Here is a 14,507-nt window from a genome sequence, read left to right as displayed (position 1 = left end):
ATTTGCAAGTCCTTCCAGAAAAACTTGTTTTTTTTGGGGATTGCTGCAGGCAAAAATCCTTGCGGCACGTTTTCTTAAAAAATGCGATGGAATATGCGGGATATTTATGTAATTTTATGCAATGAAATTGCGGGAACTTGCAAAAAACAGTTTGGAGCTTTTGAATGATGTTCACTTCACTTCATAACGTTCCCATGGCAACAGGGGACATGGCTGCGCTTGTGTGAAGTAAATGCAACACTTTTCAACTTTCTGCTAAAATATTTGTGATTTTTGCTACGAAAATGCAGGGATTATCTGCAATTTATGCTGGGAAAGTGCGGCGTATTTGAAAAAAATATTCAGACTTTGGCTAATTATGCGTTGAATCATGTGATCGCAAAATCGTGTTTTTCTGGAGGGACTGATTTGCGCGTCTCTCACTCTCCGGTGGTTACTATATGATCGTGTCATCAAAGACCTCATTGTTTGGTAAAATTTATTTGTGCTTTTCACTTGTTCGGTCAAACACAAATTTGTTTTTGCTATTTTTGGCTGAATAATTTCGGTTGCTGAACATTCATTTATGCATATTTATGTTGAACTAATGTTTCGTTTTCATTTATGTCTTTTGTGTCCAAACTCATCCTTAGCAGGGTCATCCGAAGAATATGAAAAAGTATAGTTTGATAATATTACTAAAACTTAACAGGAAAGGAGGTAAAAAATGAAGTTTACCTGGCCTTCATGCCAGGTTTGACCTCCACCGTTTTGTCTGAACTGGCTACTACTCGCACGAACACTTCTCCAGCTTCCGGATGATTTTGTCTCTTCAAATACTTGTTCACCCGGTCTTCTATGTACGTGCCTAACCTTGTCACCTGCAACCCTGGATTAAATAGAAGTGAACGTTAAGCATGAAAAAGTTAATATAATGGTAATCACATTGATCTGATTCATTGCATTGCCGACTTACTTTTAGCTGAAAACTTGTTATCTTTTCTTGACTTCCCACTCTTTTTCAAACAATTATCACAGATGAACCTGCAGACAAAAATTCCCATACGTTTTGATGTCCCGAACGGCATCGGTAATTGATATCAAAGTAACAGTTTGCTGTCAAATTTACCCAGAAGGCCAGATGACTTCGTAATGAAGGACACATATCTGATGCATCTTCCGCCCACAATCTTTACATTCAACAAACCTGAGAAAAGAGGAAGAATAAGGTATAAAATATATCCTCAAGCGTTTCCTGGCTACAACTTTACTTTAGCAAGTGTCTGAATGCCGGGTGACTAACCACAAGTGTAGGTAGTTTACAATAAAATGCAGCATTCGGTTTCTTTTCCTCCAGTTCTTACGCATTTGCAAGCAAGCCAATGCACGTGCGCCTTTGTAGGAGGTATGACAATTTACACCAAGATAAAATCTGTCAGGTTTACACCTTGGTGATCCGATCACAAGTGGTTAAGGTGAGAAAGGTTGCAGTTTACGTGTGGTAGTAACTTAAGTCTCGAATGCATCTCCTGTGACTACCTGTCATTGTATTTCAAGTGTAGGGTAATTTGCCAAATCTGTGGCACCCCCATGCTGTTGTCAGCAGGGGGAGCCACCTAACAGGGGGCCATGTGGTGCGAGTTATTCCAAGTGGAAAACCGTATGAGGTAATACGGACCAATATGGCCCTACTATAAGTATGTGCTACCTGATAGGGCGGCGACGGCTACCTCATGGAATTCTAGGAAAAGACGTTCACCTCCAAGAAAGGAGTTTACTTACGGCTCAGGATCCAACGTGTCGTTTTTCTTTCTTTCGAACTGGTCTTTAGAGATCATGCTGCACACAATAAAAAGTCATACTCATGAACTTATGCACTATTTTACAACAATCACTTTAATCATTTTAAATCACATTCAGATGTAGATTCTAGCAATGCAATAAGCCAACATAAAAACCTCTGTAAACACATTTGAACTCGAGTGGAAAATGGAAGGTGACGATTACTTACGTCTGTGGCTGAGCTGGATCATCTCCCAGCGTCACGCTATCTCCTTGAATCTCATTGAAGCACTTCTCGCAAAAATGATACCTGTACACAAGCACACAAGAGTCATGAATCACTCAAGCTTGACAGACACAAACAGAAAACACACACACACGACTTCACACAAATGCGTCACGGTATCTGATAATTTTCCAATTCAATTATAGAGTACATAATATCGTACAATATATGGTTTTTTTCTAGGGCGGTCAAACAATTAATTCCGATCAATCGCATACAGAATAAAAGTTTGAGTTTGCGTAATTTGTGTGTGAACTGCGTAATTATTATGTATATACACAAACATTCAAGTATAAATTAAGAAACATTTACGTGTGTGTCTATATATACACACACATTTTATATATACATATAAATACATTTTTTCTTAAATTTATACATGTATGTGTGTATTTATTCATTCACTTAATTAAATAAATATAAATAAGCAAACACAAACTTTCATTTTGTTTGCAATTAATTGTTTGACAGCCCTAGTTTATTCGGTTATCGTTATGGATGCAACAATTATAGATTTTGATGGTACGATTATAGTCCGATGAATAATCACGATTGAACGATTATTATGGATTTATTTATTGTACAACATTCAGGTATAAATTAAGAAACATTTGCGTGTGTCTCTATATATACACATTTTATATTTTTTTTATTTCTAAATAAAATTTTTCTTAAATTTTTTACATTTATGTGTGTATTTATTTATTCACTTAAATAAGTACATAAATAAGCAAACAGGGATGCAACAATTATAGATTTTGATGGAATGATTAAAGTCAGATGAATAATCAAGATTGTAAGATTATTATGAATTTATTTTTTACAACATTCATGTATAAATTAAAAAACATTTACGCGTGTCTATATATACAAATTTTATAAATAATTTTTTTATATATAAAAATTTAATTTTTTTTAATTTTTACATGTATGCGTGTATTTATTTATTCAATTAAATAAATCACACAATCGTGATTATTCATTGTACTATAATCGTACCATCAAAATCTATATAAATCTATACATTTATTTATTTATTTTTTTTACATCTATGTGTGTATTTATTTATTCACTTAAATAAATAAATACATAAATAGGCAAACACAAACTTTTATTTTGTTTGCGATTAATTGTTTGACAGCCCTAGTTTATTCGGTTATCGTTATGGATGCAACAATTATAGATTTTGATGGTACGATTATAGTCCGATGAATAATCACGGTTGTACAATTATTATGGATTTATTTATTGTTCAACGTTCATGTATAAATTAAGAAACATTTACATGTGTCATATATATATATATATATATATATATACACACATTTTATAAATAAATTAATAAATAAATAAATAAATAGGCAAACAAACTTTTATTTTGTTTGCGATTAATTGTTTGACAGCCCTAGTTTATTCAGTTATTGTTAGGGATGCAACAATTTTAAATTTTGATGGTACAATTATAGTCCGATGAATAATCGCGATTGTACGATTATTATGGATTTATTTATTTTACAACATTCATGTATAAAATCACATGAACACACTTTTGAACAATTATAAAATTATTTTGTATTTTCAATTTGAGTATATTTTTACAATTCTTGGATAAAAATAAAATAAATAAAAAATCTAAATAAATAAATAACCTAGCTGGCTTTTGACTTAAACAGTTTAGCTCTCTTTTGAAATCTGCAAATTTATTGACCTTTTTAATAAATGTGATTTTACATGTGTACTGAAAAAATATGTCTATTATTTCGGTTTGGTTGAAGTTTTAGTAAAAATGATAAAAACCTCTCAAAACGAATAATAACACAGGGTAATCCTGGACAAGGTACTGAGAGTCATTTTATAGCTTAATATTACACAAAAATCTAATATAAATATAAGGGCTGGCATCATTAACACGTTAACTCATGACATTAATTCATAAATTTTTAACGTATTAAAATAATTCAACGCAATTAAATGCATGTCAGTCAGACCAGCAGCACCGCGGCCGAGCTTGATCGCGAGTCATGAGGAGGTGGTTTTCAATGCTGCACAGACCGATTGGAGTGTGGCTCTGTTTTACGTACGCATGCAGACGCACACGCGCGCACAGAAACACAAACAAGATCCAAGAACAACCAAGAGACACGTCGCGCTCGCATATTTTAAAATGCTCTCGCGGAACTGTCATGCAGTGCTCGCCAACCAGTCTGAATCATGACGCGAAAACACGCAGTGTAATAAAGGCTTTACCATTACATTTTAAAAGGGACAGAGAATGAAAAACCATTTTTACCTTGTCTTTGTTGAATAATGGTAGTCTACCCGCATTCACAAACATACAAAAAGTGCTAGACTTGCTAAACATCTCAGTCTCATAGTAATTCCTCTTTTAGAAATGTCAGCCAGAAAACGGACCAATCTGAAAAACTGATGCTTATGACATCACAGGCATCTAACTGCCCCTCCACTTTAAAATAATTGGCTACATTTTTTGAGTGGCAGCAAAGTCAGCCAATCAGTAATGAGATTGCAAGTTAAGCCAGTAGGGGGAGCCAAATAGGTGCAAAACCACTTGTTTAAAATCCCCCACCCTAATAGAGCTATCTGAGAGAGGGTTTTAGGAAGCTTCTAAGGCATTACAGACCCAAACAAAAAAAATTTGTCTACATGTCACATCACAGAACAAGGATAAATACCCCGTTCAATCATTCTATGTCACCTTTAAAGTGCAGTCATAGTTATGGTCATGACATGGCTTGTCAAATACAGACTACGCAAAATCGCAAAAATATAACATACAAATAATCTGGGTTTTCTCCTGATTCAATGTCAAAACAAACACGTACGCTGAAAAATCTGCCATAACATCAGCTAAAGTGTTTACATCTAGCACGAAATCTGCAGAAAATATGTGTTTGCTTAAATTATTTTTAATCATATTTGAAGCATAACTGACATAAATGCACATTTACGCAAAATGTGACGTTGCTGTCAGCATAGTTTAAAAGTAGCCAGAGATAAAAAGCTTAAACTTTGAGAGCTGTGTTACGATGCTTGATGGGGTTAACACAAATTCATGCATTGGGGGACATGCTTTTACTGTTGTGTTCAACAAAGTGCCTCGGTTGCAACGAGGGCAGGATGTTTATAACTTGGAGAAACTCGGCCAAACGCTAACATGAAAAAGAAATCGAATGCTTGGAGCCAACATCGAATTGGAGACTATGAGTGAGAGCAGCTGTGTCTGTTTGCCAATCAGTATATGTGGAAGAACCGCAATGACGCGCTCCGTACTGCAGGGGGCGCAAAGGAGCCTGTTACAAGTAAGCAGTCACTTAACAGCAAAAAAGCCATTAATGTGCCAGTGCAAATATTACAACTGCCAATGAATTAGAACTGGCAAGAGACTTCAAGCAGACTAACCTTGAGGAAAACGAAAAGATGCCAGTTAGCATCAATGGATACAAACAGGCCCGTACTTGCGTAAGTACCGTCTATGACATGGAAAGTTAATGCCAATGTCTGACTGATGGCTACAACCCACATAAACTAAAACCATACCGTATGACTGACAGCTCATCCTCTAAAGCAGTCTATAACAGCATTCGTACATTTTTATGGCAACTCACCGGTTCTGATAACTGTAATAAGTGCCATCTCGGGGTATTGTACACAACTGCTTGCCGTAGCAGCACAGCGTCTGAGGAGAAAACTCGTACTGTGGAAGGAAACGAAGAAGAGATTAGAAAAACACGAAAACACTTAGGCTTTCATATGGTAAGTACTGATCTTACCTTCCTTCCGCAACAATAACCGAGGCCCTGCATGACAGGATCGATCTCCTGCTCGAACACCTCGGCCAGCTTAGAGCAGTATTTGTACACACGTGACGTTTTCCTGTTGTACAGCCAAGCGTTGTTAAACATCAGCCATATGTCGTCTACGTACTGCCAGGGTTCCTGGTACTGACCGGTGTCCAGTTTTCGCTTGATAGTTGACAGATCTATTGGGTTCTTCACGATATCAAAGTAGTCCTGAAGGTGGGAAAAAAACATACAAGTTTAATCCCATAAAATGTACTTTAATCACTTTAACAATGGAGGATCTTGATGTCAAGAGGGTTCTTTCAAGGACTTTCCAGGTCCAATACCCTCAAACCAAGAAATAAATGTAGGGACACATTTCAGGTGAGCGCAAGGTTACATCGTGTTACCTTTTAAGACACTTTGTTACAGTTCCCTTTCGAGGGAACTCGGGCTGCGTCACTGCGGTGACACTTTGGGGACGCCTCCAGGAGTAAGTGCGTCTGAATGTGTATATCAAATTCAAACAATGGTGGGGCTTAACGACAAAGACAGGGTGATGCGGGAGCCAGAAAGTATATCGCTATCTGAAATATTGCCAAAGACGGCGTTACAGGGACGCAGGAAGTATGGCAAGTGAGACGCAGCGTCTCGTTCCCTTCTCAGGGAACAACAGTTACATACGTAACCCGAGACGTTTTTGTGTGTCAAACACAACTATGCAAAAAAGCATTTTGGTATAAATCAACATTCACATACCGAAGATATAAGCATTTAAAGCAAACAGTTTAGCACGTGTGCTTAAAAAGTCTCGAATTGTTATGATATTATCCTACAATACACAGGGAATAATATGGATTGTTTTCCTAGAAAACTTCTTACATAAAATAGATTCAAGCACTTTCAATGACCTGTATCTATGCATGTATATTTTCAAAAACATCCCAGGGCCTTCAATTTTTTCCTCTGGACTCACAAACTTTCAAGGATTTCAAGGACCCGTGGGAACCCTGTGCTTGATGTATGTCAAAGCCATGTTGGGGTTCTGTTTTCTCACAGTGGTGACATAGTGAGATTGGTAGTAATGCTATTTAAAATTCATTTTAAATTAAACAGTAACAAATAAATAGTCTAGGTAGAGATCAGCTGAAGATGCATATTTGTGTGAAGTTCAATGTGATGGACTCACCGGGATGCCGAGAAGTATGGGGTCCACAGGCTGCCGGAAAGGCAGAGACTCTGGATCCTGCTTGTACAGAGACTCGAGAGTGGGCATCAATGCCTGTCGCAGCTCTTCTGGCTTAAAGACTGTAGACAAAGAGGCACGAAATGAATAAAAAGAGAGATATTAATGAGAGCAAGAACAATACAATGAGTAAAGATGTACATACTTTTTCTTCGAGACTGCGTTGGTGAAGAGGACGTTGTGCCGTTTGTCCTTCCTTCATCTTCCTCTTTGGTCTCCGCCTTGATGTCTGTCTTCTTGTCCTCAGTCTCCATTGGCTCCTGTTTGGCCTCCAACCCCTCTTGCTCCTCCTTTTTGACAAATATGGAGCTTTTGTCATCATCGGTCTATAGGAGGACAGGACAATCCTTAGTACTTTGAACTTAAAGACAAAAAACTGACAATGATAAATAATAAACTTCCTGTTTACCTCCATCTTGGGCTCGGTTTTGATGTCATAATCCTGCTCTTCGGTTTTCATATCGCTGGGAGGCACATCAGGCACAACATGCTGGGAGGGCAGCTCAGTGCTGGCTGTTGATGCTGGGGTGGCCACGCGGTTATCGCCGCTCTACGAGAAAAAAAAAACAGCACGCAAGTTTAATTTCTTGGACGCAATCACACGTAGTAAAAAGTTAGTATTAGTACTGTTAGAATTATAATGTGTACTTTTTTGAAGTATGAGACATCTTTTTTTGAAGACAACTTCATGTTTGTTCCAAAACCTAGTGAGCAGCCTATCTACACTTCATTACAGGCAAATGTCAGATGGTAGGACTTTTCTAAAAGATAGGCGAGCAACCTTAGGCTACGTACTTAGGCTATCAAACGCAGGGCATCGCGTTCCTCGCTCTAGATAACTCGTAGGATTTAACTTTGTATCATTCAAATTTTTTGCTCGAGTTGAATATTTTTAACTTTGGCGAAGATGCGTTTGAGGTTAAAAGCACGTGTATTCGCGGCAAACGCCCTGCCCATAACGCATCATTCGCATCGGTTTACATTTCGCGTTTAAAACGTTGGTTGGTTCTTGTCAGGTGACCTGCGGTGCGCTTGCGGCATTCTGAAAAGTTGAAATGTTTTCAACTCGATGCGGTGTGGACGCGCTTAGATAAACGAGCGTGTCGCACCACGTCGCGACCGCGTTGCTTGCATTAAGAGCGCGCATACATTTGAAATAACGAACTTGAGCGCGCAAAAGACGCAAAATTTGAATTGCCCCTTATGCGTCCAAAAACACCCAAAAGCAGCATCGCATTTATCCTTCCGTGTGTTCAATCCCATAATGCACATTTCGCGTCTTTTGCGCGCTCACGTTCATTATTTCAAACGTAGGCGCGTGGTATGCGTCCCCATAATGGAATTGACGTGCAAATGTGAATCGCCCCTTATGCGTCCAAAAACACCCAAAAGCAGCATCGCATTTATCCTACACAATGTGTTCATTCCCAGAATGCACTGAGCTATGCTTGAGTAAACAATTCAAATTCAGTAGTTAACAACATGCTAATATCAGGTCTCGGATGTAATTTGAGTCTCTCATGTGGTGCAGGAAGTTGCTGTCCATATGGCACATTTCAAACGAGTAATTCATGTGTTTCCCTTTGGGTTAGAATGCTGCTTTAAAAAGACAGCAATGCAACTCACCAAGTTTTGGAACAGAGCTCATTTCTTAAGATCCACAGCCTTAAACATAATGTTTCAAGAGAAAGGTGGAGGAAGATGCTGATGGAGCTGATGGGTCTCACCGGTGTTCCAGGGTGCTGCTGGGCAGACAGAGGCAGATCCGCCTGGGACTGCGCGTGAGGCGGGGTGCCCTGAGCGGGAGCGGAGGAGGGTGTGGACGCCTGACTGGGCTGCAGGTTAGTGGTGCCGACGGTGGCATTGGGGGGCGGTGTGGCGCGGAGTGGAGCCTGAGGGGGCGTGGGGCAGCCTAGCTGGGGGCCCAAGGGGCCAAGTGCATTCAGGGGGAGGTTAGCGTTCTGCTGCTGTTGGGGAAGGAGAGACCAGATGCACACCAGCAAGGACAAACAGGTTTAGAGGGGACGTCGTCATGCGTAGTGAGACCAGGGTAGGATGTTGTGTGAGAGAGCTTACCTGTGAAACAGCTGGTTGCGTGTTGGGCTGGCCCATGTTGACGTTCATGGCGTTGGTGTTGGCGGGGAACTGCGTCTGAGCCATGAACTGCGTCTGATTTGCATTCGTCGCCACCATGTTCCCGAGCATGCCCTGCGTCTGGGGCATTCGCGTGGGTGACATGTTCATCTGCTAAAGAGTGAAGTCCGTATATTTAGATGCGTCCAACATTTAAAATAACTAAGGAAGAGGGAATCAAGACCAACCGTTGGGTTCATGTTGATCTGTTGTTGATGGTTTATTGGAGAAACGGCACGCGTCGCCCTGGGAGCCTGAGACATCGGCACATTGGGTATTGCATTGAATGGATTCATCCCTGAAGAAAACGTAAGATATTTATGGCAGAAACAGACCTACTGTAAATATGTAATGCACGTTGTGTATGTAGTGGCAAAAACCTCAATACACAAATTTTCTGTTTGCATGTTTATTATTTGCAACTTTGTGTGTAATCGATCATGCAGAACTACACACATATGTCATTGCTTGATCTAGCATTACAGAAAACCACAATAACAAAGATATAAACACTGAAAATGTGGGCATGTCCATTTATTCAGCTGACATAAAAAGAAACACAATGCATCACTGCTTCCACATGGATCCAAATCTCATCAAACACACTGTTCCCACACCTTAGTTAACTTCAAATTCAAGGACCTTTCAAGGACTTTCCAGGTCCAATACCCTCATATTCAAGGACTAAATGTGGGGACATATTTCAAGTAAGAGCAAGGTTACATCGTGTTACCCTTTAAGATACATTGTTACAGTTCTCTTTCGAGGGAACTTGCGCTGCGTCACTGCGGTGACACTTGTGGACGCCTCTGAATGTGTAAGTGCGTCTGAATGTGTATATCAAATTCAACCAATGGTGAGGCTTAACGACAAAGACAGGGTGACGCGAGAGCCAGGAAGTATATCGCTATCTGAAATATTGCCAAGGACGGCGTTACAGGGACGCAGGAAGTATGGCAAGGGAGACGCAGCGTCTCGTTCCCTTCTCAGGGAACAACAGTTACATACGTAACCCGAGACGTTTTCATGTGTCTAACAACATGATTATGCAAAAAAGCATTTTGGTATGAATCAACATTCGCATACAGAAGATATAAACATTTAAAGTGAACAGTTTAGCACGTGTGCTTAAAAAAATCTAGAATTTTTATGATATTATCCTACACTATACAGGGACTATGGATATTTTTCCAGAAAACCTTGCATAAAACATATTCATGCACTTTCAATGACCTGTATCTAGGTATGTATATTTTCAAAAACTTCCCAGAGCCTTGAATTTTCCCCCAGATTCACAAACTTTCAAGGATTTCAAGGACCTGTGGGAACCCTGTAAAATGTGATATTTTGGTATCTTAGCTTTTAACATTTAAACTTTATTTCGCAGGTACAGTCTCAAGCTATACTGTTTTGCATAACCATCTGCTTCATATAATAATCTTATGCTTCAGAAGACAGCAACTTTTCTGGCAAGACTTTAATAAAAAGCAAACACATTACACTGCAAAGCAAGCATCAGCGTCAGTACCTTGTGACACCTGCATGCGATTGATCATCTGATTTGGCACAGTGGGCATAGGCACAGGTCCATCTAGAAACAGAATGAGACTTTCTCAGGTCTGTTATGGTGATTTTATACTTCGCTATGCTTTGAAATCACTTACTCTGTGGCCGAGGTCCCATGACGTTGGCTTGGTTGAGGGCCGGTTGCTGTTGCCCGGCTGCCGCCATGGGTGTCTGGTTAATCTGTTTCTGTAATCGAGACCTTCTCTTCTCCTCCAGTTCTTTCTGGATTTTATAGATCTTCTCTGCAAGAAAGTGATAGTACTCGTCCTATACAACCCAAACACAAACAATCATTTGTTAACTATTCATTTTTAGTCATGCAATCAAATGAACGCTAAAACGGCTATTTTGCATGAAGTGATCTGTGCTCACCCTGCTGTTAGCTGACTCGTACATATCACCTTCCACTTTCCGTGCATACGCGACAAGGTTCTCCATACGTCTGTCCTTTAGAGCAGCGGGGTCCGGCGTAGGAAAGATGGCCTGTACTCTAATCAAGCACACACAGAGAGTTTACTACTTAGTTTACCAAGTCTTGATAAAACCTCCTTGCAGGATTTAAACATAAAATATGGCAACCACTGCTATGAGCAGTTATTACTACTAACAGTTTGTGTACAAGGTGATTTCGGAGGTCCTGGGTGACGTGCTCGTGCCAGGCCTTCCTCACGCCGGTGGCTGACAGTGGGGCCGCTGTGGGCAGGTTACTCATGCTGCCAACCGCAGGACCGTCTGACATCAGCTGACTGTGGGAGGATAGAGAGACTCGGTCAACAAACAGCCTCAAACAGCCATAAATCTCGAGCAAGGTGTGTGTGTGGCGTACTTGTTAGCGTTAAGGGTGGATGGCATTGTGCCGTCCGAGAGCAGCTTGGCCTGGTCGATTGCACTTCCGCTAAGGTTCATTTGACTTCCACCTGCATGAAAGACAGGGATATACGACAATAAAACATTTACCAAAACATACATAAATATTTAAATGCCAAACTTTTACAGATTTACAGAGTGCATTGAGAGGTCTCATCTGGTGCTGGGACTGTGGCGTCTGCGCAGTCGGCTGCGTCTGTGCAGGAGACTGGGCTTGTGTGGGGGTTTGGTTGCTGTAGGGCAGGCCGAGGGCGGCGTACGCCCTCTGCATGGAGCTGGGGTCGATGGGTGTGGAGCTGTTTAAAGCAGGCGTCGTCTGCTGGCCTGTGCCGACTGACCCGATAGACGTCTGCAGGGCCGCGTTGGGTGAACTCAGCATTGCTGATGGGAGACGCATAGATGTTAAATACCTGATAAAACTAGCAATGCATTGCTTTGTTGTTGATATAGTGCCCAAAACCACTCAATTAAAGGAAAGGACTTATAACCCTTCTGTGAGGACATTTGCATATTTCAAACAAGACATGTTACAAGCATGAGACTTGACTTCACATCTGATTCTGCTTAAACAGCGAAGAAAGATTTGGCACGATCCATCCATCATAACAAAGCAATGCAATGCAAAAAGCAGATAAGTCAAACATTTCAAAACCTGCCAAAACAGCCTTTTACAAGAAATGCAGAAAAAATATTCATCACAACAACACAGACTTAAAAGAATGGGCTAAGGAAGAGGAGAGGGGTCCCAAGACGCCATTTGCATGGGAAGGAATACAGACGTGGCTACTCTCCAACATGTAAATCGCACAGTGCAAAAACAAACACTTTAGCAGCCTCGCACTTTTGGAGTCACGATGAGAGACGCTTGGCAGCGATCGAGCGAGAAAGAGAGAAAAAATGCATGCAGGAACTATAATAGTGTAAGATTTAAATTAGTCCGCTTATCTTCAGATCCCTTCCCGACTCCACTACACAAACATACAGAGCTGTGAACATATCAGCGCTAACTATGACATCACCTTTGCTTTCAGACGAGCTTACAGAATGCCAAAACTTCCCAGAACTTCACAAATAATATAGTAGCACACTAATAATCTTAGTTCTAGATTAACGTGATTACATTTATTTGTGACTCGTTTGACCACGGGGAAAGCAGAAGGTTGAGGATATCTGATGGAGGAAAAACTCACGTTGCTGGTTGCGCTTGTCACTGGCGTTTTTCAGCGGGAGGCAGACGGGACAGTCATGCCTCGTGCAGTTCTTCCAGTGAGAGATGATCTGCCTCGATGAAGCACAGTGAGCCACTGTAAAGACACAGAGAGAAGAAACCCTGTAAATCTATGACTGTTATCAGAGACGTGGAGTCAAACTGAAAGAAATGTCCCATAGGAAACTAAATTTTTTATGCATCTGCATGTAATCATTTTGAGTAGCGATGCACCAAAACGAAAATCCTGGGCTGAAAGCGAAAATTCTAGAAGCACTTGGCCAAAAACCATCTTTTAGTTTTTGTAACACTTTTTTTTTTAAGCAACAAAGCTAAATTGGACAAAAATAAAACACTTTAGTGGCCTTTCAGATGGGACGCAGCAGTCACGAGTCTTTAAATTATTTTCAATAGGAGACATCCAGAAAACAGCAAAATGCGGGCGGTTTCACAGGTGGACCGCATGCCGTGCTTGTGTAAAATCCTGCCGCTGAAGATAACAATATTTGCACTAAATGCTGCACAAAACACAATTCCACCACTTGACGCAGACTGTATGAAATGCACATAACGCTGTGATAACGGCATTGGTAATGCTAGAAATTTTTCAGGCCTCACACTAAAGGGGATCGCACACCGGCCGCGCCGCTCAGCGCAGTGCCGTTCACATTTTTTTCTATGAGTATACGCACACCGGCGCCGCCAGGTGGCGCCTGTCCGCGCCGCCCAGCTGTGACTCAGTAAGTTGCTCAAATCCCTGTCGCGCCACACAGCGCCACTCACATAGTTTAACATTAAATAACATCCTATTTGTCCCAAATCATTAACGATTAACATTGGCTGCTAACGTATATTTTGCATTTTTAGGTAGACGTTATCTGAAAAAGCTTGCGCTATTTAATGTGCACTTCTGGTTTACAATACCTCGGAGTTGTCCTAGACGCGACTTGATGCGGCACTGAGCTGCGCAGCCGGTGTGCGATCCCCTTAAGGATGCTTTCACATCTGTAGTTCGGTTTAGTTGGTCCGGACCACATGCTCAAAATTATTAATTGTAGCTTTTTTAGTAGTTTTGGTTCCTTTTCATACCACACCGATTGCTTTGGACCGAACCAGTTGAAACAAACCAAAATGCGGTCATATGATCACATCCACATCACTCGTTGGCCACGTTTTTGAACGCATTTCCTAAACTGCTTTACGATTGGTTGGATTCAACGTGCGGGAAATTCCAACGGAACCCCGGAAGTAAACAAAAGAAGAGGAAAATACAGCAGACATCGCGCCACTGTTTATATAGTATCGAGAGACGACTGCGCGTTTCGATTGTATTCGTGGTCGTTATAGACTACATAGTTTGTATAGTCGGATTCAGCAGTAACAACATAAACAAGCGGCTTTCGTGGTCAACACGTAAATTCCGGTAAACTCAGCTAAGAATAAATAACAATGAAGTCCTTTTAAAGTAGTTTATTTATATAACAAGCAAAATAAACAACACAAAGATTACCTAGGAAATTTTAAGGATTACCAAGGTATTTGTTTAAAAAGTTCAGTTTAGCAACTAGCCAGACAAATAAACAAACCGAAACCGTAAGTAAAGTTCTGAACAGACGCACAATCGCGTGACTGCATGTGCGT

The 14,507-nt window shown here is 40.6% G+C and overlaps 1 protein-coding gene across 5 annotated transcripts in view; it reads right to left on the bottom strand.

The window, feature by feature from the left end:
* Window positions 1–14,507, bottom strand: part of crebbpa (CREB binding protein a) — a 39,884-nt gene that overhangs the window by 6,888 nt on the left and 18,489 nt on the right. The window contains exons 5-24 of one of the 5 annotated variants that reach the window (XM_065259630.1): window positions 12,850–12,963; window positions 11,795–12,040; window positions 11,619–11,709; window positions 11,401–11,538; window positions 11,165–11,282; window positions 10,891–11,059; window positions 10,755–10,817; window positions 9,415–9,524; window positions 9,170–9,340; window positions 8,821–9,060; window positions 7,503–7,643; window positions 7,239–7,419; window positions 7,037–7,155; window positions 5,839–6,078; window positions 5,674–5,762; window positions 1,991–2,071; window positions 1,762–1,818; window positions 1,109–1,186; window positions 956–1,023; window positions 718–868 (exon numbers count right to left, since the gene is read on the bottom strand). In XM_065259630.1, the coding sequence (XP_065115702.1) occupies window positions 718–868; window positions 956–1,023; window positions 1,109–1,186; window positions 1,762–1,818; window positions 1,991–2,071; window positions 5,674–5,762; window positions 5,839–6,078; window positions 7,037–7,155; window positions 7,239–7,419; window positions 7,503–7,643; window positions 8,821–9,060; window positions 9,170–9,340; window positions 9,415–9,524; window positions 10,755–10,817; window positions 10,891–11,059; window positions 11,165–11,282; window positions 11,401–11,538; window positions 11,619–11,709; window positions 11,795–12,040; window positions 12,850–12,963 (2,665 nt within the window). The remainder of the gene's footprint in view (window positions 1–717; window positions 869–955; window positions 1,024–1,108; window positions 1,187–1,761; window positions 1,819–1,990; window positions 2,072–5,673; window positions 5,763–5,838; window positions 6,079–7,036; window positions 7,156–7,238; window positions 7,420–7,502; window positions 7,644–8,820; window positions 9,061–9,169; window positions 9,341–9,414; window positions 9,525–10,754; window positions 10,818–10,890; window positions 11,060–11,164; window positions 11,283–11,400; window positions 11,539–11,618; window positions 11,710–11,794; window positions 12,041–12,849; window positions 12,964–14,507) is intronic. The other 4 variants (XM_065259632.1, XM_065259631.1, XM_065259633.1 and 1 more) reach the window with 4 other exon arrangements.

This window comes from Paramisgurnus dabryanus, chromosome 24, assembly GCF_030506205.2.
Source record: "Paramisgurnus dabryanus chromosome 24, PD_genome_1.1, whole genome shotgun sequence".
Classification (NCBI taxonomy): Eukaryota; Metazoa; Chordata; class Actinopteri; order Cypriniformes; family Cobitidae; genus Paramisgurnus; species Paramisgurnus dabryanus.
The sequence above is the reverse complement of the archived record's forward strand: the minus strand, read 5'-3'. Positions and strand labels throughout refer to the sequence as shown.